The sequence below is a fragment of the Lycorma delicatula genome, chromosome 13 (genome assembly GCF_047948215.1).
Source record: "Lycorma delicatula isolate Av1 chromosome 13, ASM4794821v1, whole genome shotgun sequence".
NCBI classification, from domain to species: Eukaryota; Metazoa; Arthropoda; class Insecta; order Hemiptera; family Fulgoridae; genus Lycorma; species Lycorma delicatula.
In genome coordinates, this window is record NC_134467.1 from 20158601 (window position 1) to 20184035 (window position 25435).

General features: G+C 29.4%; 1 protein-coding gene across 1 annotated transcript in view; it reads right to left on the minus strand.

The window, feature by feature from the left end:
* Positions 1 to 15156: 15156 nt before the first annotated feature.
* Positions 15157 to 25435, minus strand: part of LOC142334076 (protein FAM117B-like) — a 62327-nt gene continuing 52048 nt past the window's right edge. The window contains exon 9 of the mRNA XM_075381753.1: positions 15157 to 15558. Within this exon, the coding sequence (XP_075237868.1) occupies positions 15508 to 15558 (51 nt within the window). The 3' untranslated portion in view covers positions 15157 to 15507. The remainder of the gene's footprint in view (positions 15559 to 25435) is intronic.

Consider the following 25435-nt stretch of genomic DNA (forward strand, 5'->3'; position numbering starts at 1 on the left):
GTTTTCGCTAGATGAACGTGTTTTCATTGTCGAGTCGTACTTCAGTACGAAATCAGCGGTTGCAGTGCATGATTTGTTTCGCCATAAGTACCCAGATAAACCGGCTCCTAACAAAACATCAGTATTAAGGTTTGTCGCAAAATTTAGAGAGACCGGTTCCGTTGCTCTCAGTTCTTGCTCTGACAAGGAAGATCTGCGTCAGTGTTGAATACAGATATAGTCGCTGAAATCAAAGACCGATTACTCGCCTCGCCAAATAAATCAATCAGACGTCTGTCTGCTGAAATTAATTTGTCTAAATCAACTGTTCATCAGGCAACCATACGATCAGTTACGACCTTATCGCATTCAAACGGTTCATCGACTTCTTGCGCCCGACAAAGAAAAACGGCTAAAATAATGTCAACGGTTCCGTGACGGAATTACCGTTACGGATTCGTTATTTTTCACAGATGAAGCACGGTTTCATTCGGATGGCTACGTAAACAGCCAAAACAGTAGACTTTGGAGCGCTGAAAATCCCCACGTTTATCACGAAAAACAATTACACCCGCAGAAGTCGGGCGTGTGGTACGCGATATCGCGGAAGAAAATAATCGGTCCTATTTTTTTCGAGTACACCATTATTGCAGAACGATATCAGGATATTTTATTTCGGTTCATCGCACTCTTGGAAGAGGAAGACAGACACTGCCGGCTACAACATGACGGTGCGACATCGCACTACGCAGGTTCAACTTCTGATCTCGTCGAGGAATTCTTTGGTAATCGTGTTATCGGTCGAGGCTTGTGGCCACCAAGATCTCCAGATTTGACTGCGGCGGATTTTTTCTATGGGGATTACCTCGAAGAAAAAGCCTACAACAACAAACCACGAACACTTGAACGATTGAAAGTCAATATTGAACAAGCTGTATTAAATATCCAGCCACAAACTTTGAAAAAAGTTGCAAGAAACGCTGTAAAAATAATTGAAGCTTGTATTCAAGAAGATGGCGGCCACTTCCAACATTTACTCTTAATGTAAGGGTAATGGATGGTAATAATAAAAATTACATTTACATTTACACATGCCTTTTTATTATTTCAATACCTACCAATATAAGGTTGGGTTGCGTTTTATATGGGACATTCTGTATATATAGGGCATTAATGCCAAATAAATTTTCGAATGGGTTAGCCTATACAACAAGGTCGCCCTCAGTACTTCAAGATTCCGTCTAATTGAGGTTATATTTTTCTTAGAAAAATTTGTTAATAATTAAGAAATAATAATTTTTCAAACTGTTAAAGATTTAATTGTTGATCCGTATTTGGATATAATTAAAAAAAAAAAAACAAACAAACAAAAAACTCGGATTTACGTACGAGAAATGCAATTAAGAAAAGTATAATTATTTAATGTTATCTTAATATGTTTTATATATTTTAACAAATATGCGATAATTTATTTAATGATTTTTTTTTTTAAAGATAAAGTTAAATTTTATTATATAACGTCATTTACTTTATTATTTTTATCAACAAATAATGTATATATACTTTTTTATCATGTTTCTAATAGATATCAGCAATGGATAAAATTAGTGAGTAATTAAAACGCTTATGCAATCAATTCATTAAAAAAATATTCAGTTATTTCATTAATTTGGATTTTATCAGTTTTTTCTAGATTAGATTAGATTAATTATAATGCATACAAACATTTATGTATATATATTAAAAATAATAAATAAATTAAAAAGTTACGACAATTGCTAGAAGCAATCTATATAAACAAAAATGTAAATATTCGTTTTCTCCGAAAGTTCTTCACAAATTGTTTTGAAATTTTGACACAGGTGTTACATTCGAATACGCGCTTGCTTTGATATACCTACTATTTATATTACTTTGATATCACACCTGTGACAGGTAATAATATTAAAAAAAAAAAAAAAACAGCGCATCTGTTGGACGTAAATGCAACATACGCTATAATAAATATTTTACAATTCAATTTCAATGTTTCCGATATGTTTGTCCGTAAAGAGTATTATACTACGAAAATTTGACGAGACGAACGCACTATCACGCACTGTGATAGTGCGTTCCCGGTACATTCACAATGCAATCCTTTCTCATTCTACAGAAAAATGTAAATTATGTGATTATAAATACAAAATATTTCCTAGAAACGTTTGGTCTAAGACACAATAAAATCAAATTATTTCTTATTTCATGAAAATATTCTGTTATAACTGTATTATGGAATGTAATGGGCTGGACTTGATTGGGGTTAGTCAAGTCCAGTTCATTTCGGTTGCATAATGAATTTTAAATTACATTTTTATATAATCTTAAAATTTTTCTTTGTATAATTTTATTTTGCATTATGAAATGTTACATTACCCTTTTGATTGCGTAAATACAAATTGCCATAGCAATTGAATTTAATAATCTAATTCTGTCCATTTACATTAAGATCGCGAAAAATTTCAGCTTTCAGATTTCAACGAAAATTTCCATTTTCCCTGAATCCATTTTGGCGTGACATCTGTACGTATACGAATGTGTCTCGCATATCTGAAAAACGATTAGCCGTAGGATATTGAAATTATGGACTTAGGTTGTTTTAATATAAAGTTGTTCACCACCCATTTTAATTGCAATCGACCGCATCAAAAAAGCCCAAAATCCTCAAAAAATTGAATTTTGGACTTTTCTTAACCGCAGTAATAAGCCCTCATTGAGAGATTTTCAACGTTATATATAATAAGTGGTAACAATTTTCATTGGTTCCAGAGTTATAGCAAAATAAAATTTTAATTAATGAAAAAATATTTGGATCTTACAAGGGCATCTTACACCGGTTCGAATCCGACTTTATTCCTTTTTCTGTTTTTTTTAATTTAAATATATTGATTTATTAATTATTTTTAACCTCTGATTTAAAAAAAATTCAATAAATAATAAAAAAATTAATAATATGAAATAAATATATGAAAAAATATCAGAAGTTATTAATGAAATAAAATTTTATGTACTTTTCATTTAAAAAAATGTGTATGTAATATAATAAGCTACAAGTCATATGGTTTTACATCAGATTTTTATTTTTATATAAAACTTTCATCACTAAATTGAGGAATCCGTCGGGTTAGTCTAGTGGTGAACGCGTCTTCACCAATACACCTGATTTCAGAGTCGAAAGTTTTAACGTTCAAATCCTCCCCATATTTCATTAATTTTTTTTTTTTTACTATTCTATAAATTATTAAATATTTATTTACTTACAAGAAATTTTTTAAATTAATTTTAAATAAAAAGAAACATTTTTAGATTACGGAGAAATTTAATTTAAAATTATTACCCAACCAAAAGGGTAATATAACTGGACTTGGACTCACGCCGAGTCATAAGCCCAGTCCAGTTAACTTTCCAAAATACAGTTATTAAAACTTAATATTTTCATGAAATAAGAAATAATTTGCTTTTTTATATTTTATATCACATAATTTACATTTCTCTATAGAATGACAAAGGATTTCATTGTGAATGTATAGGGAAGTGCATTCCCTATTCGAAAATTGAGAAGAGGATCACAGTGCGTGTGATCCTCTTTTAATTTTCGTAGTATAATACTGTTTACCAGAATTTCTTGTAAAATAGCTCTTACGTCGCTAGTTTTTTTTTTAGGTACTAAGAACCACTTTCATCTAAATGAAAGTGGTTCTTAGTAACCACTTTCATTCATGGATGAATTTCATCCGTGTAAATTTTTGTTTTATGCAAAATCAAAAAAAAAAGTATTACTGCAAATTTCTTTTCAATTCCTAATTTTGTAAATTTTAAACGTAAATAATGTTGTGATTTCATTATTTTATCTGTTATCCATTTACATAGCAACAACAGGCTTACGTTCCCCTGTAGTTACTACGTAATGATAAATGATTTTGAATGATTAAATGTCCAAATATTTTAAAAGATAATTTTTCCTGTGTTAAACTCAAGATGTATTATTTGTTATCGAACAGAAAAATCGCGTATTTCTTAAACGGAGAGTCATTTAAAATGTGTTCTATATGCTGAATGTTATATTGTTATTATCACCTGGTTGAAAATATACTATTTCTTCTTTTTGCGCTGTGCTGTATTAAAACAACATTGCAATTTTATTTTTATTTATTGAAATAGTAATTTTATATGTTTTATCAGCTATTTTTTTTAGCTTAGTAACTGATTTTCACATTGATAAACTGGAAGAAAAATAATTAAAATCAAATCGAAAGACTATAATTTTGTTATAAGCTTTTCCGACTGGAAAAAAAGGTTTTTTTTTACATAAAAACAGCTGTTAATGTATATTTAAGATACTAAGATAATATTTTTACTTCCTTGTTCGAAGTAAATAATGTATTGTGATCGCGAAAAATTTCGGTTTTAGATTTTAACTGAAAACATCCATTTTGGCCATCTCTGAATCCATTTTTACTAGTTTCGGCTGTACGTACGTACGTATGTATCTCACATAACTCAAAATCGGTTTGCAATATAATGTTGAAATTTTGTATTCAGGACTGTTGTAACATCTAGTAGTTGTGCACCTCCCCTTTTGATTGCAGTAGACTGGATCAAAAGTGTCCAAAGAAGTCTAAATACCAAAAAAAAATTGAATTTTGGATTTTTTCTTAACTCTCTCAATAAGTCCTTTAGTGAAGTGAATAAACTATACTTTTTACTTTAAAGTAAATACTGGTCAAGTAATGTAAACCCTTGAGACTAAGTGAATAACCTTTTACTAATACTTGTAAGTAAACACTTGTAACATTTGTAGTTGTCAAAGTATTTGCCAGTAGTTTTCCCATTTTGCTTTTACTTATCCAGTATTCTCTTTACTTATCAAGTAAACACTTATATGATTCATATCCTGTACATCATCATGTTCAGACACGTTTGTCAATACATCAAACTTTTCTTTTGTTTTAATCTTTTCCCATCACAATGATCCGCGGTTGATTGGTATCCGCGAAAATATGTTGGTATCTGATTGCCTCAAAAATTACGATAATTTAATTGAAGAATTATTTTGCGCATTTCTACCGCGTTTTTTATTAGCGAATTTTTTTTTTTTTGCTTTCTGTTATGAAACATAGTTTGCTGATTTTAAAAATAATACTTTCAAAAGCAAATCGGTTGAAAATGGGCAAAATATGATGAAAAACCCGTGTCATAAATCACAGATTAGTAACATATGTTAGTATAAGTGAACTTAGATTCAGAAAACTACGTTTTATAAAAATTCCCACCACTCAAAAGGCTATTCATATTGTCAAAAAACCATTTTTACTGTAAACTCTTATTCATTACGAATCGTTATGTGTTACATGTTTACCGATATCATTTGTCAGAAAAGATATTTATAGACCTCAAATAAAGTGACGTATTTATGACCACAAATTCCTTCTTTTTTTTGTGTGCCGTATATCATAATTTATTATGTATTTCAATACATCGATATGTTGCTAGTAAGATAAGCTATACATTTCTGAGAAAAAAATGGTCATATTCTTTCTAGTCTAAATAAAACATTTTACAACGTATAAACAAAATAAGCGACTTAGATGCCATATAAAATGAGTTCGTAACAAAGTTTTAAAACTGTCTCCCAAAAGGCATACCGTACCTTAAATTTAGCCATGGTTTGGCAAACACTGCTCCGTTTCCAAATGCGACTGTCATCGGTGCTACCCGGCCAAGAAGCATCAACGCTAGTGATTTTTTCAGTGGAATCACATGTTACCTGAACGTTGATGCTGGGATACTTCTTACGGTTTACGTAATAGTCTCCGTAACGTGCCGGTTTATTTATTTCTAAGTGCGTGCAATCCACAGCACCTATTACGCTCGGCATTTTAAAGCGAGAACTCCATTTTCTCTTTGCTTCATTTAACTCATGAGCATTCTGTGGAAAGTGAATCCACTCAGATGCCTTTTCGTCTATTTTATTCACAACGTAATCGAAAGTTTTGCATACTGTAGAACGGTGAATCCCGAAGTCTTTACTGACACCGTTTTGAAATCCAAGGTCTGATAAGTACCGCAAAAATACTTCCATCTTCTGTTGCGATGACAGAGCACCTCCTTGCTTTTCATTACTTTCTTCCAAAAAAGCGTTGGTCAAAAATTCAACTGATTCTTTTGTAAAACGAATTAGTTCTTCATATCTTCTTGGACTCAATACTCGCCTTTCTTTGTAAGTTTTTGGTTGACGAATGTTGACAAAGGCAGCCATACCAAGTATAAAAATTAAATGAAAGTTTGATAAGGTTACTAAATAGCTACCTTGAAATTCTACCAGTAAATACTTGAATACTCTTCCGAACTTAGGATTTTATTCACTCGTTTTAAGTAAAGTCTGACCGGAATCAGTAATTGCGTGTAGTTACAAGTAAACGCTTGATAAGTAAAGCTTATTCACTTCCCTATTTTACAAGTAAAGAGAATACTTGTCAAGTATTTGGTTTACCGTTGTTTATTCACAGAGCTGGCAAGTAAACACTTGTATAATTGCAAGTAAAAGTAAATACTGGTTTTTATTCACTTCACTACTTATTGAGAGAATTTCATCGATATATAAGTGATACTTATTTTCATTGTTTCCAAAGTTGTAGCTAAATTAAATTTTAATTAATGAAATATTTGGATCTTAGAAGCGAAGGTACATCGGTTCGAAGCCGTTTTTTTTTTTGTAGCTCATATTTTTTTTACGTTTTTAAATTTAAACATATTGAGTTATTAATAATTATTAACCTCAGATTGTAAAAAAAAAACTTTACGATAAATAATAATTCAGAAAAAAGAATAAAATAAGAAAGTTATTATGGAAATAAAATTTTACGTATTTTTCTTTTTAAAAAAATGTGTATATGTAATTTAATAGGCGTACAAGGAACTAACGTAGTGTAAAAATAAAGATAAAAAAACCTGCTTTTTTTAATAGGAAAGTGTAATCAGGCATCGATTGTCAGTATTAATACGATTAATCGATTATCGAATTCAGTAATAATAAGAATCGAGTTAAACTTTAAAAACTGTTAAAATTTACTTTAAAATAGTAAACACAAAAAAATTAGCACATAAATCTTGCTAAATTTTATAAATTAAAAAGTCATAATAAAATATGTAATAAAGAAAAAGATTGTTTCGTTTTAATAAAAGAAGCTGATTTAAAAAAGGTTAAAAATTACTTTAATTTTTTTTAAATTACTGCGGATGTATTAGATATATGCCAGTTATTCTAGTTTAAAAAGGTAAAAAAATAATATTTTGGTACTTCACTGTGCAAATTAAATGGGACAAAGAAATAAAAACACTCTTTTTTAAACAACTATGCTTTTATTCGTTCTATGTACACTGATAAATATATGCATTATGAAGAATGTTCTCCTTTAGCAGAAATGACCTCTTAAAGACATTTTAACATCGACTCCACTAGATTAATGGACGTATTCTTGACTTCATCATCGTGGAACCATACTTTTGTAGTATTAGTTGTCATGCATTCTTTGGTCGTATAATCCATTTTGCCTAAATATCTCTTTAAAATATTCCACAAGTTCTCAATTGGATTTAGGTCTCGTGAATTTCTGGGCTGATCAAGTGCATTAATTTGATTTCCCAACATGAAAGTCTGAATTATGACAAGGGGCCAAGTCACACTGAACTGTCCCGTCAGAAGTTTGCATGAATGGAAAAATCCTACTTCATATCTCGTTCATCATATCTTGAACAGGAATTTAACTTCCAGTCCCAATTATCAAAAAAAAAACCCAAAAATCTGTTTTAGAGGATGTTTTACAGTTTGTTGGAGACACTCACATCTCAAAGGTTCACTGTCACCTTGCCTCAGACATTTGCTTTGTACTGCTGCACAAATAGTGTTTCATCACCAAAAATTATCTTCTTCCGATCATCAGCAGTCTATGATTTATATTTTTGGGCCTATGCTAAATATTTTTTCTTCATTTAGATGTTAAAAATTGTTTTTTCATTGGTCTTCCTGCCTTCTGGCCGGCTTTCAGAAGCCTACAGCATGCAGTTGAACTACTATTATCAAAACCAGTTGTCCATAAATCTCTTTTAAGGTTTGAGCTTTATTCCTTGGATTAGTTTTACCATTTCTTATTACAATTTTGTCAGTTCTTGGAATAGTTTTCCGTTTGCACCCACATTTTCCTTTCCTTTTTGGAGACGATGATCCAAATTCTTTGAATGTTGTTAGAATTCTTCATAAAATTGATTTGCCTACACCATCTGCTGTAGAAATGTGACCTTTAAGATCAATCATTTTTGCAGGCTTTCTTGGAGTAATATCTATTTTTAAACAGATGAAAGTAACAAGTTTACACACTAAGGTAAAGTGACTACTTCCACTTTAAAAACAGTCAAATAACTTTCTTACTGTCAAGGTTGAACAATCACACCACCTGAAGGCAGATATAATTAGATTAAGGTGGTTTCAGACATAACTGGCAATCAATTAACAATTTGGAGAAAAAAATAGCTTGTCCCAATTAATTTGTACAGTGTAGTAATAATAAACAAAGATACAAGAGAATAAAACAACTATTTTATTTTTCTTTTGAAAAAAAATTAATATTTACATTTAATTCTTATAATAATTACTTAATATCTATAATAAAACTCATATATATATGCATGATGCAATGAATCCTTAAACATATTGTACTTTTTACACTTACTGTATTTATTAACTAATAAGTAATATAATGGATATATGTGTATCCAGATGGAACAATAAAATTCAGTAAATGTTACTATTTTAAGATTATTCTAAATGCCATCAAAAAATAAAAAGGAAACCTTTATCGATTTTCTAATCTCTTATATAAAAGAGAATGTCCTGACTCGTAATCAATGTACAACCAAAACTATTATAGGTAGAGACTTGAAATTTTCAGGGTACCTTTGTGTCTTTAAGTAGACGTGCACTAAGAAAGGATTTTGTGAAATTTTGATTTTAAGGGGTTCAAATCTATAAAAAACTAAATTTTATGTTTTTTTTTTTTAATAACAGTGCTATCTGTTGGATGTAAAAGCAACATACGCCATACTAAATATTTTATGATTCCATTGCAATGTTTCTGATATGTGTGTCTGCTATACACTAAAAAACTACTGGACCAATTTATGCGCAGGGAAGAAGGAAGAAAGGGAAAAATCAGAAAAGGGAAATAGGGAAAAATCAAAAAAAGGTAAAAGGGAAGAGGGTAAAAAGGGGGAAAACGGGGAAAAGGAAATGGAAAAGAGAAAAAATAAAAGAAGAAAGAGGACGCGGAAAAGGGAAATGAGAAATGGTAAAGGGAAAGAGAAACGGGAAGGGAGAGCGAAGCAAGCCATGACCCTCTGATCGTGACGGGAAGCGCAAGTAACCATAGAGCATGGACAAAGCCTCGATGGGGATGCTAGATTTGGGATTGTAATAAATTTTTTGTTTATCTTACTGCACTTTATTATTGAAATATTTTATTTCATTCATAAAATGTATTGGTCAAACAAATATTGTTCAATTTTCTTATCTTCCTTTTTTGTTTTCCTTTATTTAAGTTTTGGGCAACAATTCATTGTTTATCATATATTCCTTCAGTATTTTTCATAAAAATTTTTATTTACCGTTTTATCAGGATTTAATGAAAATCTAAATATTACATATTTTTTATTTATAAAAGAATAAGTTTGCTATTCAAAAAGAATTGCGAGTGAAGCTACATCTATATTGTGGGCAAAGTCACGACGGGGTACGCTAGTATTATATATATATTATATAAATATTAAAAAAAACTTAAAGAAAATGAAGCAGAAATGTATTCAATTTTCATAGAGTTAAATAAAAAAGTGTTATCAAGAATGAAGGAAGAAATGTATATAAAAAAGAATTAAAGTGGAGAAAAAATAAACAGATGAGGTTTTTTGTAAGAAAAAATGATATTAGAGAAGACTAATTTTGATACAGTTTTTATAAACTTAAAACAAAAATAAATCTGTAATGATAGACTGTGTACAAACAGAATTACTGTCTTATTTTTTTAGATTGGAAAATTGTCCAAAACCTTTTCTAAATGTGTACTTGTTATAACAAAAAAAAGTAGACACTGGAACTGTGAAAATTATTACACTATTGCGCTGACATCTTGTGTATTGAAAAGACTCATCACACCAGAATAGTTTATATGTGAATAGAATATATATGGAAAGCATACTATTTAACAATCAGTTTGATTACAGAGAGAGAGTAGATAAAAAGAGAGGAACAAAACAGAATGCAAATGTGTTAGAGGATGCTTTATTATATAACTTTTCACACAACCTGACCAATTATCCTTTACTGTTAGGTCTTATAAATTAGATGGAGGGTAATTTATTTTTAGTGATTGGTGTAGATTATGTTTATTTGGATGGTATTATCTTTTTTTTTTAGATTGTGAGTCTTTTTAAATTACTGTGATTATTCCTTGAGAGAGTTACAAAATTATACCTGCCTTCTCTCAGCAGGATTGCCCTTCAGCACGATATTACTACCTTTTTGTCATAATACACTCCCTTTGTAAAAAGACTTGCATATGGTGGTTGCCTGCCTCTAAGTGACAGGCAAAGAATCTCTGGATATTGGAGATTATTCTTTTTCTGGTGTTCCAGACTGAACTTTCTCTGCTTTCGTAGGATGGTCTATAGTCTTTGCTTCTTCTTTCTACCTGACTTTCCAAGTTTTGGTTATTATTATTTACAAAGGGAGGTAATTTACAGAAGTGTATGAACATAAAAGAGCAATTTATAAACCTGAACAAGGCATTTCAAAATGTAGAATGAGAAAAATGTTGAACATATTTAGGAAAACTGGAATGAAGTACATTGAAAGAAGACATATTTAGAAGAATTTGGTAATATTTATAACAGTAAATGAGGAAAGGGGAATTTGTGATTAGAAAACAGAAAGTCAAGGATATAATCCATCCCAATTGTTTTCTTTTGGATTTATGTATAGAAGACGCCAAATGAAATTAACAACATTTTGATAGTGGAAACAATCCAAAAAGAAAAAAGAGCATTAAGTTTCAAAACAATATTTTTTTTATTAGAAATCAAAAATGACCTAAAAGGAACATAAGCTAGAAAAAGGCCTTTGAAATGTCATGTCACAAGATGTTAACAATCAAGTGGGTCGATAAAATTTAAATAAACAGTTTTCAAGATGTATGGGAAAGAAGAGGCATTTATGAATATAATCTTTGCTAAAAACAAGTCACTTATTCTTAGAAAAAAAATTATAATATCCACTTCTATCAAACCAGACAACAAAACAGTACTTTATAACTAAACACAATACTTCACAGCTTATACAAAAAAAATCTTAAACTTCCATTACCATTTTTAACAAGTAGCCATTTGAAAAATTTCCCACAATTTAATTAAAATATTTTCTTTTAGAGGAAAATTATTACTGTTGATGAATTTTTAAATAATACTAATAAAAAGTTTTAAAAAAAATTTCCACATCCTATTCAACACGTACATAAATTGCACTCAAATAATTTTCATTAATGTCTTCTGAATTATTTTTACATATAGTACCTTCATGTATTTTACCTTAACAATATTTTAAATAATTATATAGAGTTTAATCATATCTACTGAAGAATTAATTCATTACAGAAGATTGAAAAGTTGGTACATGGAAATGAACATTTTGTAAACCTAACTGAAATTTGAACCCAGGACCTCCAAATAAAAGGCCAAGTCATTACCATTTTGCCACAGAGATCAAGTAATAGTTTATTTTATAATTATATATTTTGTGATGCCATTCTGATTAAAGTTTTACCACGGTTTCCTTGATCCAGCTAGGTAAATTCTCAAGCAGTTTCTCTTTTTATCTGTAGAGAAACATATCTACCTATTCCTGAGATGGTCTATAAAATGTACCAACCAGAATTAGAGATTTATTTATTTATAATAGAATCCTGCAATAAAAAATGTTGTGCCATATATTAAGATATCTAAATTTAATTAATTTGATAATAGAAGGTTTTATTAATGGTAAAAGCTATAACGAAGTTAAAAAAAGGATTAAGTGCAATATATAAAATAAATAAAAATAAAACATGAATATATGCATGTGGGTCCATATTTCTTTTCTTAATATTACTCATAGGTTATACTTTTTACTTTTTCTAAATTTTTTTTTTATAAAGCCAACATAAACCATTATGTTTTTTAAAATTATTTTTAACTTAAAAAAGCTATTTTTTTCAGTTGTAAGGTTTTTGTAAAATAGCTGCATATTATACTGTTAATTAATTTATCACAGGAATTTAGAAAATTATAATCTTTTTTGTTAAATGAAAAACCTTTTTATTTTTAGTTCAATCCTTTCATTAAACATTTTTGGAAAAAATTGAGTTTATTATACGACTGCCCAAAAAGGAGTGTAATGTATTTATGTTTGTTCCACTGTACCAACTCAACGGATGAACCGATTTACTGGTTGAAACACAAACTTTAATGAAATGTGAGGCTCTAATACTGTGTGAGCTGAGTTTGAACTGAATGATTCAAATGAATAATATTACAAAAATAATAGAACTAAATTTACCTTAAATAAAATAAAATTAAATAAATTTAAAATATTTCTGTTTAAGAAAAAATTTTTCTTCCTTCTCATGGGGACTGCATGTGAGGCTAGAATGGTGGTGATGTGGGCACCTCGTGCAAGACTAAACCAATTATCACCAATAAACGGGGTGCCCCGTTTATTAATTAATAAAAAAAGAAACAAGCTTTATAATAATTAAACTTTTGAATTGAAGAGAATTGAGGGTTCTGTTTGTTTTTTTTTTGTATGATATCTTATGTTTCTATGAATAGACAGAATATTAAGTATAACTATGAATTAATAAATAATGGTATCCCACAAAAATATTATACATTTCAGTTACTGCTTTTTTTTATTTTTGGTATTATGTATAAATTAAGTGAGCTGGATATTATTGGTTTTTTGCAAGTTTATAGAATGTATTTGTTTTATAAAATCTCTGAAAAAACATCGACACAAAATGTTGCTTTCATTGTCTCTACATCAATTGGATTTAAATCCAATTAAATGGTATGGGCTAAAGTAAAATAATGTAATTACACAAAATTAGTATGAAAGTAAATTTTTTAAAATAAATTAATTACACTGGACATGTTATGAAAAAATGAAGAAAATAGAAAAAATTTACATCCAACAAAAATTGATATTTGATATAAAAAATGGGATTTTTTTACACGACTGCTCAAAAAGGAGTGTAATGTATTTAGCATGTATGTATGTTTTTTGTTCCTCCATAGCAGCTTAATTGGCCAAACCAATTTAGACATATGACTCTGGATTGGAATCCTTACATTACCAGGAGTGTCATAGGTCAGTGGTTCCCAAACTTTTCCGATTCATGGTGCCCTTTTTCAATTAAAACTTTTCTATGGTACCCTACCCTCAGTAAAAGTACGACTACTCGTAAGGAAGAGATAAAAATAAATAAAACTTGTATATCTTCATTATTTTTTTTATTTTATTAACATTAAATTAATAATTATAAATGTCTTGGTTCAATTAATTATGAAGCTTTTACAATATTTAGGAGCACCCCTATGAAGAGGCTGGGCTTCCCTGGGTACAGTGACACACATTTTGGGAATCACTGTCATAGGCTATATAAATATGTATATCTATATATATGTGGTAGTAAAGAATTTACTGGTTGAAGCACAAACTTTAATGGATTAAATTTTAATTAATGAACTGTAAACGTCTATCACTGTGTTAGTTGGATTTCTACTGAATGATTCAAATTAGTGAAATGAATAATATCACAAAAATAATAAATTAAAAAAAATAAAATATATTTAAAAAATTCTGTTTAATAACAATGGGTTTCCTGTGTGAACTGCGTGTGAGGCTAGAACGGTGAGTTGGTGCAAGCACCTTGTTTGAGGCTAGACCAATCAACATCAACTGGTAACAAACGGCATGCCCTGTTAAGCCATTTGTATACCCAACAATTAATTTACAAAACATACCTAATAATTCTCAGATTAATTGTATAAATATTAAAATTAAACTTTATTTAATAAAGTAATAAAAACAATTATAAAAATTAAAAAACATGACTGTCAAAAAATAAAAAGAATTAAAAAAATGACAATAAATTAAACTAGAAGGAAAATAAGATATGTAAATAAAGAACTAAACACCACATAATTATGCAGTATTTAATTAAGTAAAATAATGGGTGATCAATCAACTTTCAGTTTTAATTTAATTATATTTTTCATATTGTAGAAATAGCAGGCATTTAAGGTTGTTTATTGATTACGTTCTCATCAGGTTTTACATTGATAAGAAAATTTTGTCTTTCAATGAAAATATTTAAATGCTGTCAGGGGGCTCTTTAATAAAAAATAATTAATAGAGCTCTTTAATATAGGGCAATTACTATTCAGATCTCCCCCCCCCCCCAATGGCATTTAAATATTTTCGTTGAAGGACAAAATTTTCTTATCATTGAAAGAAGACTTTGTGAGAACTTAAATCATTAAAAAATCTTAAATGTCTGCTATTTCTACATGAAAAAAAAATTTAATAAAATAAAATTTATAAGTCTGTCTGAAAGTTGGTTGGTCATCCATTATTTTATTTACTTAAATACTGTATAACGATGTTTAATCCTTTATTTTCATTCTTTTAATTCAACTTATTGTCGTTTTTTTAGTTCAATTTATTTTTTTTTTATATTTTGGCAGTCGTGTTTTTTAAAAAATGATCTCTGTAAGATAACAATGATTTTAGAAACTAAGAATTAAATGTTCTGCTGTTGTATTATGTATGGCTTCAGTGAAAGCTAAGACTCATAATTTACTGCTGTAAATGTCTTCCACGGCATTTGGATCAGTGACGTCTCCCTGAGGGCAAAAAGATGACCTCTGGTAAAGCCAAACATGGCTAGGAACGGAAGGGATGGTGTGGCAACTGGAATACCACAAGGCGGGTTGTCTTCCTTTTATTTTAATCCTTGTCTCTTTTAAAAAAAAAAAATCATCATTTGTGATTAAATCTGGATCTTCCAGTATGATCTTGTGACAAAATGAATCGATTACTGAAAATGTTATTATTACCAAAAATGGAAAAAAGCTCATAAAAGCAAACCCAAATTCAAAGCCTCACTGTGTTTTTTTGATATCAAGGGTATAATTTTGGAAGAATGGGTTCCAAAAGGCATAACAATTATAAGGAAGTTTTGATTATAACAAAAAGATTTTTAAAAATTACCTTACTGTGGAAGAATAATTTCATTCTTCATTAGAATAATGCATCTACTCACACATAACTTTTGGCTGAAAAACGCATTACAACGATGGAATATCCTTCATAATTCCCAGATTTGGTACCATGTGACATTTTACTTTATCCTAAGATCTCATCTGCTCTACACCTTTGAAGAAAGTGTGATTAGATCTACACTGAAAATGACAATCATTAGAATTATATATATATATTCTTATTATTATATATATAATAATATATCTATATATAGATAATATATCTTATTATTATATATAATAAATATATATATATATATATATGAGATCTGTAAATAAAGTAGACTAGTGTTTTTTTTTGGCAGCCAAAGTGGCAACACTGTAAAGTTACTAATAAACAAATGATTATATGAACAGCTGATTTATATTAGGTATTAATATTTTTAGTATTTTGTTGCCATGTGAGATGTAAACGAACTTTTCGTGAAATGAGTTTTTGTTGTGCATTACAAAAGTGAGTGATACTAATTATGGGCAACGTTGTGCAATCAAGTTTTGTGTTAAACTCGGTGAGAATGCTACTAAAACCTTTTCAAAATTGAAAAGGGCATATGGAGATGATGCTCTGTCATGAACCAAGTTTTTAGGTGGTTTAAGACATTTTCAGATGGCCGGGAATCAGTTGCAGACGACCCACGCTCTGGAAGACTGTTGACAAAACGTGACAACATTGAGCAATCAGAGACTTGATACAGTACGACCAGCGATTAATTGTCAGAATGATTGCAGAACAATTAAATTTTAATCATACCACAGTCCATCAAATTTTAACCAATGAATTGGACATGAAAAAATTTGTCTAAAATTAGTCCCAAAAAAACATCACTGTTGAACAGAAAAACAACAAGGTGGAAGAGTGCCACGATCTTCTAGAGCTAATTGAAACAGATCCTGATTTTCTAAAAAAATGTTATTACTAGTGATGAAGCTTGGATATTTGAGTATGACCCAGAAATCAAAATGCCAGACTAAAGAGTGGCACACTTCAAACCCACCATGTCCCAAAAAACAAAAATGAGCAAATCAAAACTATGCTAATTTGTTTCTTCAATAAACCATAAGTACAAGTACATTGTCCATAAGTAGTTTTTGCCTATAGGACAGACTGTAAATCAATATTTTTATCGAGAAATTCTTGAAAGACTGCGGAAAAGAGTTGCCTTCGTAAGACCAACCATCAAAGACAACTAATGCTGCATCATTACAAAGCACCTTGTCACACTGCACTCTCAATGAATTTTTGGCAAAGAAAAACATTGCTGTAGTTCCTCAACCATCTTATTCACCTTATTTGAACTGCCTACAATTTTTTCTTTTTCCCGACTTTAGAAAACAAAAAAATATGTAACTAACCATCTGAAGGATATTCCGGTTTCTGAGTTCCAACACTGCTATGAAGAGTGGGAAAACCGTTTGAAGCATTGCATGGCTTTCAAAGGTGATAGAGTCCATGTATAATTGGATTGAAAATAAAAAGTTTTTCTGCACTAGTCTCATTACTTTACTTACAGACCTCATGTATAATATATATATATAAAGGTAAGTTATATCAGTCTGATTATTTAATAGTCGCATCCTGTGTACAGTATTTGAAGAAAATTTTTTGCATCCTTTAATAATTTCTTTTTTTGTTGAAAATTAAATCTCAATGTTCCCTTGTAACAATAGAGATTTGTTGAATATCTACAATTGAGTTGAAAGAGAGGAAATCCAGCAGAAATTAAATACTCTATATTCCACTTTATTTTGACTGACACTTCAATTGATGATAATGAAATGAATCTGTTGTAGCGTGTGAAAACATGCCATGTCTGTCCAAGATTTAAACCCAGAACCTCCAGATGAAAGGCTGAGGTATTACTACTCCATCACGGAGATCAGCAATTTAATAATTAAAAAGGATTTAATTCTTTCATGAAATTAAAAATAAATATAAAGTAAAATATTAGAATATATAAACTGTTATTAATACCATGTATATGAGTAACTGAAAATAAAACTTGTATAAAAGGATAAATTTATGTCAAAACAAGTTTATGATCTGAATGAGTGAACCTATTGGACTAATGAGATTGGAGCAGATTCAATTAATGTCGAAACAAACTTCAAAATTTATATCAATGGCTATGTATCAGTCTGTACCATCTATATCTGTAATATTATATAAAGAGGAAGAGGGTTTTTGTTTGAGAAAAACAAAAAACTACTCAATCAATCGCAACCAAATTTTTATCCATGTTTCTTGGGATAACTTAGAAGGTTTTTAGATATATTTCATTTCAAAAATCTCAAATTTGTGGTTGAAGCATGAACTTTAATGAACTGTGAGTCTTTTATCACTGTATGAGGTGGTTTTGTACTGAAGGATTCAAATCAATCGAATGAATATTACAAAAATAATAGAATTAAATTTACATTAATAAATTTAAAAATGTCTGTTTAACAATAATGGGCTTTCTGTGAGGACTGGATGTGAGGTAAGCGAGCACCTTGTGGGAGGCTAGATCGACAATCATCAACATTAAAACCGGTAACAAACAGGATGCTATTTCAGGAGATACAATGGGGTACTCTTATAATACATCTGCAAACAATTATTCTATTCTCAAAATTCAAACGGGATATTTGTTAGTAGGTTGAAGGCTAACTTTTGCATGTATCAGGTACACTCAATCTAACAGATCACAGTTATTCGAAAATATATATATATATATACATAAAATTTTTCTGTTTGTTTGTCATTGCATTATGCAAGAACCAATCAAATGATTACTTTCAAATTTGCAGGATACATTAGTGTTATCTCAGGGAAGGTTTTAAGCTGTCGACCAAGGCCCTAGCACCCTAGAAGGTTAAGATATTAAAAATATTATTTCTTCGCCCCAAGGAGGGTGAAGTTGTGAATTAAAGATATTCTTTAAGGAAAAAATAGATTGATCCTTTTACTTAATTATTATATTTCTGCCACCATACCAAAGAAAAAATTATGAATTTCTCGCCATCAAAGGTGTGTGTTATTTTAGTTACCATATTATTCCACCTTCTGTAATTTAGTTTCTTTTTCAGGTTTCTATAAAACCTGAATACTATATTTATTATTTATCAGTATTATTCTCACAACTGTAAGGATAATGTATAGTACAGGGGACCAGAGCCCTCTGGTGGATGGGAATGGTGACCGAAGCAAGCTCTCTGGGTATCCAGGGTGCCAGTTCTCCTGACAAATCAGGAATGGCGAGCAAAGCAAGCTCTGTGGCCATGGGATAGGCCTCTTCACCCTGAGTTGGCTTCAGGATTTGTCTGAGCTCACCTGAGCCCCAAGGGTCCAGGTTCTGGCTAGACGGGCAGGCTAGTTGATGTGTAAGTTAAATCTCTTGTTAAAATGTAGATAAAAATCAACTATTATTTTTTCCCGCACTCCTTACATAATATAAGATCTAAAATATAGTTTTATAAACATTTTTTATGTGATGACACTTAAGTAATCTAAGAATAGTGGCAATTACTGAAATTTTCTCTATGACTCATATACATAAACATTTAATGATTTAGAACTATGGTAATTGATTATTTTAATATACAATATTACAAAATATTATAACAAAAATATCTATATTACAATATATAATTAAAAGCAATAATATAATTAATTAATTGATAAAAAAATAATAATAATGCTATTTTTATGAGATTTTATTTTATTAATAATAAAATTATGAAAAAATCAGGCACAATAATATTTCACTTGCTCTTTCTCTCTTTCATACACACACACTCAATATCTAGTCCAGTAGATTTGAGATTTGGACCCAGAATTAAATTTGGCTAAAGAAATGTATAGTAGTACAGCTCAAATAAGATCACGTAAAAAAAATTATAATTATATATCAACAAATTCTCCGAAGAAATTACAGCCATGTCAGATTATTTTCTTTAAACCGTGCTTTATTAGGGATATAATTATTTTTTATTTTTTGTAATAAAAATGCACTAGAAAGGAAAAATGAATAATCCTATTAAATTTTTTTAAAATTCCATCTTTTTGAGATTGGTCGCCAAATTAGAAACAAAATTGTATATAGATTTAAGGAGTTTAAACTTCAAATTAATTATTTAACAGTATTTAAATTTCCATTTTTTACTTTTTAAAAATAAATATGGCCTCATAACTAGTCACATAAGATCAATACGTTGCCATTTTGACAAATTTTTGTTGCTCAAAAATTACGGATTTTTCCAAAAATTATTTGATAATGCTTGGTTTCAACAAGATAGATTGATGTTAACAGCATGAATATTGATGGCTATTTTATACCAGTTGTTTGGTAACTGTAATTTAAAGAAATGGTGATATTCCATGGTCTATCAGGTTTCCTTATTTATCTGTCTTTCCTCAAAAGCAAAGTGTATAGTAGTCGACCATCTACGACATTAGACAAGATCCAATCAACAATTGCTGAAATTTCTGTTGAAATGTTACGTTGAAACATGCAGTTTTATTATGAAACTGTAAAAATGTTTATGCAGACACATAAAAGATAAAAATGTTTATGTAGATGACTTACAAGATGTGATCATCAAAAAATAAATTTTGCGTATGCATTCAAAAATGGCTTGTATTTTTGTATTTAAATGTTATAAACAAATTTATTTAAAAGAATATTTTTATAAGCATATTTAATTCTCAAAATTTCGGATTTTCCTTAATCATCCTCTACAATGTATTATAAACAAAATTTACTAGGAAAAAACTCTTTTAGTACAAGATCTGGCAGCTGATTTCTGCAGTTATGTTTTTTTTAAAATTAAACTCAATTTAAATGAATGATTAATGATAACTTAATATATTACTGCCGAGCTGCCAAGCAAAAATTAGCCGCAATTACCTTTAATTAAATATATTGTAACTAATTTATTTAACAAATTGCAGCTATATTTTTTAAGTGAATTAAAATAAACAATTTGTAGAATGTAAAAAAAAATTGCCAGCTCTCAGTTTGTCACAAACTGTCAGGTGTAAACAGGTATGTTATTGTTAATTATTTACACTCATCGTGTTTTTAAAAAAAAAAATATATACTAAATTGAAGTTTATTTTTTTCTGTACACGACAACACATGGTTACCTGTAAAAAAAAATGGCCGCAAGTAGTGGTTACCATTATTTGAACTAATTACTTTCAGTCTGGATGAGTGTGAACAAGAGAGAAGGAATGTGTGCACTGCTTCATGTTGTAAACAAGAACACAGCGCGACTATCGTGAACAGAAAAAAATTAAACTTCACCTGATTACACCTGGCAATATGGAGGTTGTGGCTGACTGAGAGCTGACAACCATTTTTTTTTACATTCTTCACATCATTTTCTTTCAAATGACATTTAAATTCACTTAAAAAAAATGTAGCTGCAATTTGTTAAAATAAATTAATTACAATATATTTAATTAAAGGTAATGATGGCTAATTTTTGCTATGCAACCCGGCAGTAATGTATTAAATTTTCATTAATCACCCATTTAAATTGAGCTTCATTAAAAAAAACAAATACCTGCAGAAATCAGCTGCTGGATCTCTGGTAATTGTTTATTATTAGGGCACAAATTTATATTTTTCTAATGTTTAAAGAATTTATTTGTAGAAGGACAAAATAACATTGTTCCTGCACTTTGACTGCATAACATTATCTTATCCATATAGATTATTATATAGAGTACAGTGCTCGACACAACTTTTAAATTGTGGATAGTATAATAATTAATTAAGGCTTCAAGTACTAATTAGTCATGCTTATGCAAACACACTTTTTAATTCAATGCAAACTATTTTTAATTCTAAAAAACGTGGAATAAATTTTTTAAACAACATACTCTTATTTTTCTGTTTAGCCTCTGGAACCACCATAAGGCATTAATAGTCTTATACACTCTCAGGTTGATCAATCCTGAGATGTGCGGTTAATTGAAACCCAACATCGAAGAACACTGGTATCCATGATCTAGTATTCAATTACCTGTAAAAGTAACTGCCTTTACTAGGATTACAGAACATACTGATCACACATAAATGACTGTAGTGCACAGCTAAATAAGCCCTAAATATGAGCTATTATAATATACGTATAACTCAGTCCTGAACAATAAACATAAAAAACAAAACGCTGTGGTATTTAAGTTTTGCAATTCCAGGGTAAGTAATTTGACTCATAATCTGTCAAATAAACAATTAATTTCATGGAATTTTGGAGGCTGTTATATTCACCATGGCATGATTTCATCTGTAAAGAGCTTAAAACTTCTAGCTGAATCTCCATCGACTGGTCTTCTTAAATTCTGAATGTGTTTTTGTCATGTGATGTTTTATCACTCAGCAAAACAGTTTAAGGCTAGAAGGCATGTTAAGATAGCTGAGATAGACAAAAACAAAATTCAAATGGTGAAAATATAATGAACATTTTGAATAAATTTTACTTAAAAAATTTTTTTTTTGTATTTTTACTTAATTTTATTTTTTTTAAATAAATAAAAAAATGCTTCACAAGTATTCTGTGACATCACATAATTACTGACAATTGTCTAATAAACATTGATCAAATATGATATGAAATGTCATATAATATTTACTTTAAAAAAGACTACCTTCACACTTATAAATGTTCAAAATTATCAATATTTTGTTTCTATGACTTATTTTATTATTAAAAAGACAGTTGAGAAATATTCATAATCCTTGACTCTATTATTCATAAGACTCAATATTGAAAAGGGTTAAACCCAGATCCATGAATATCTAAAAAAAAATACCACACAAACATTCTCTTAGTTTAACAGTTTATGTGCTTACAAATACAACACATTAATTATATATATATTTTTTGAAATACAATATGTTATATAAAGGTAGTTTAATTATTCCTTTTCTTATATAAATCTAACTTGCCCACCAGGCTGATCTTGTAGTAAACATGTCATCACAAAATCACTTGTTTAACAACTGATTTTCAAAGTCGAAGGTTCTGAGTTTTAAATCTCAGTAAAAGTTAAGTTACTTTTATATAGATTTGAATATTAAACAGTGGATACCAGTGTACTTTGGTAGTTGGGTTTAATTAATACACATTACGGTAATGGTCGGCCTGATTATATACAAGACAACACTTTATTTATGTCACACTTATATCTTAACATCCTAATCTCACTGAGTGATTTTAGGATCACTCAGATGAAACCGGAGGGGGATTTACTTCATCTACATTTTCTACATCAATAAGCCATTATAAAATTTCTTTCTCATCCCATTCCTGGTCTATGGCAGCGTTTCTAAACATGGAATCATGGTGATATGAAAGGGGGTCAGAAAATTACCCTATAACTTTACATGTAGACAATAATTAAATCATTTTATAAGAAAAAAAATCATTTATTATAAACATTTTACTTGTACACATGTAAAGAAAAAAATTAATGAGTTGGTTGCATTTATTTTTTACTTAAATTTTCTCCATACATGGATCTATGTTAACACACAAAAGCAAATTTTTTTCAAGTGATAAAAGACTATTCCTATACTTAGTTTTTAGTGCAACCATAGATGAAAAACCCTTTTCACAGAGATGTGGTGAAAGAGATTAATATTTTTAATGCCATTGTGACTAAATTTCCATCTATTCACTTTGACGAGCAAGCCAAAATGTAAATTTTAATGTGAATTATAGCTGTAACGTTTTATCAGCAGATATTTCTGATGAGCTAGTCATGAATCTCAACTGGTAACTTAGCAACTGTAATGTTTTCACTAAATGGATTTAGCACCAGTCTCTTCAAAAAGTAATTTTTATCTTCCGGGAAATACTCCGCCAAGTGAATTTTTAGTTCACGCAAATGCATCTTCATGCTATCCAAACTTTGGTGATAAGAGTGTCTTCATCCAAGTGTTTTTCAATATAATCAGAAATGCGAGGAAATATATAAAAATTTTTGTTTTGAAGATGAATAATCCAGACATCAAGCTTCTTAATGAAAGCATGAACTTCATCATTAATAAAATTTTATCACATCCTTGTAAATTCACATTCAAGTTGTTTTAATTTGTGAAAAATCAGCTAAATAAGCCAACAGTAACATATACTCATTATGCTATAAAAACAATGAGAATCACATTTGCTTATCCTGGAAAAGTATTATTAATTCATCTTGCAATTCCAATAACTGGGTTAACACTTTCCCCTGTGGAACCATCTGACTACTGTATGGAAAAGAAGAGATTTTTTCTTTTTTTTTCATTTTATCACATAGTTTAGCAAACACCTATTCTGTAATGACTGACTTTTAATAAAATTAACCATTTTTACACCTTTACAAAGAATTTGTTTGAGATTTTCCAGCATAAGAGCATGCCTATGAAAGAAGCAGTGCATCCATTCCACCCTTGATTTAAGACAATCTCTTAATTTTTTTGGAAATCCACTATTCTTTGCTGTTATCACCTTTTCACTATCACTACATACTGCAATAAATTTTGTCCAATCTATGTTATAGTTCTCAAAGTGGGTGACAACACCCCTTGTGGCTGCTGAAGGCCTTCTGGGGTCAGTAGAAAGCCCACAGAAAATTGGGGGCGTTCAGTCTAGGAAGGTGATGGCCGATTACAAAAAAGGCAAAAATTGTTTTCCTGATATTTCAAATTAAAATTAAATACCTACTAAAACTAGTACAAAAAATTAAAGGGACACCTATATTTTATGATAAAAAATTAATTTATTCAAACTACTTTAACTTTGCAACTAAGAAGGTTGAGAGACAAATATAACTTGAATACTCTACTTTTTGACAGTACATTTCAGATTTCAAAAATCATCAAATTAAAAAAAAAATCAGCGAGAAGAAAAGTTAAAAAATTTGAAATTTTTCTTCGTGTTTGATCAAGTGTATTGGGGAAACAAATTTTTTTCAGTAAACTGCATTAAAATCATTTAAAAGCTTAGGATTTTAGTCTTCATTTCTTTTTTTGTATGTCCCTCTATGATTTTTCTGAACCGAAATATTCCACTTGGAAGGGGAAAGGCCACTTTTGTCTTTAATCTCCCGATCTAAGCAACATATTGATACAAATAAATATGGAAAGTAAAGGGTTTTGATCTAGCTTTAATGAACAAATTCGTTAAAACACATCATCCTTCACATTAATGTAAGTGTAATTTTTCAATTGAAAGCTTTGTTTTAATTATTGTATAGTTAATATTGAATATACTATCACTATTATTGTTACATAACTATACAGATACAATTGTAATTTTTTTGAAAGCAATTTTAATAAAAATACTTCCAAGTATAATTAAATATGTTTTAATTGCTCTCATTTAAAATGTAAGTTTCAACACAGAAATAGGATGACACATCTAAAAATAATAATTGTAATTGCTGTTTTTAAGAGTGCATCTTTAAAACAGCAACTGCAATTATTATTTTTCACAGTAGGTAAGTTTAGAAATTTTGGGGAGCGCTAGAAAATGTTGGATTCTGTGGGTGGTGGGTGAAAAAGTTTGAAAATCAATGTTATAGTTTTTAGTAGCTTCATAAAAAACATCAAAAAAACATTGTCCTGTTGTGTAACCAGGTATTGATTTGCAAAACAATTTTATTTGATTGGTCTGTTTCCTATCGCATTTATATCTCACAAAACATGACAATTGAGAAATGAATGTTTTCCATATCTATTGATTCATCAAACTGAATACTAAAAAATTCACTTTAACTCACTTGCTCAATTATCTGATCATGAACATCGGCAGCAATGTAATCGATTCTCTTTGATACTATATCATTAGAAAGCAGAACTTTTTTATTTCTTCCACATCTATTAAAACACTGACCATATCAATTGCAGCATTCAATATGAGTTTTTCTGCAATTATATGGGATTTGGACATCTTAGCTACTCTTAATGTGATAAGATAAGATGCTTCAAGAGTACTTTTATCAGTATGGCTTGATTTACAAATAGAAGCTGTTGATTTCTCAAAG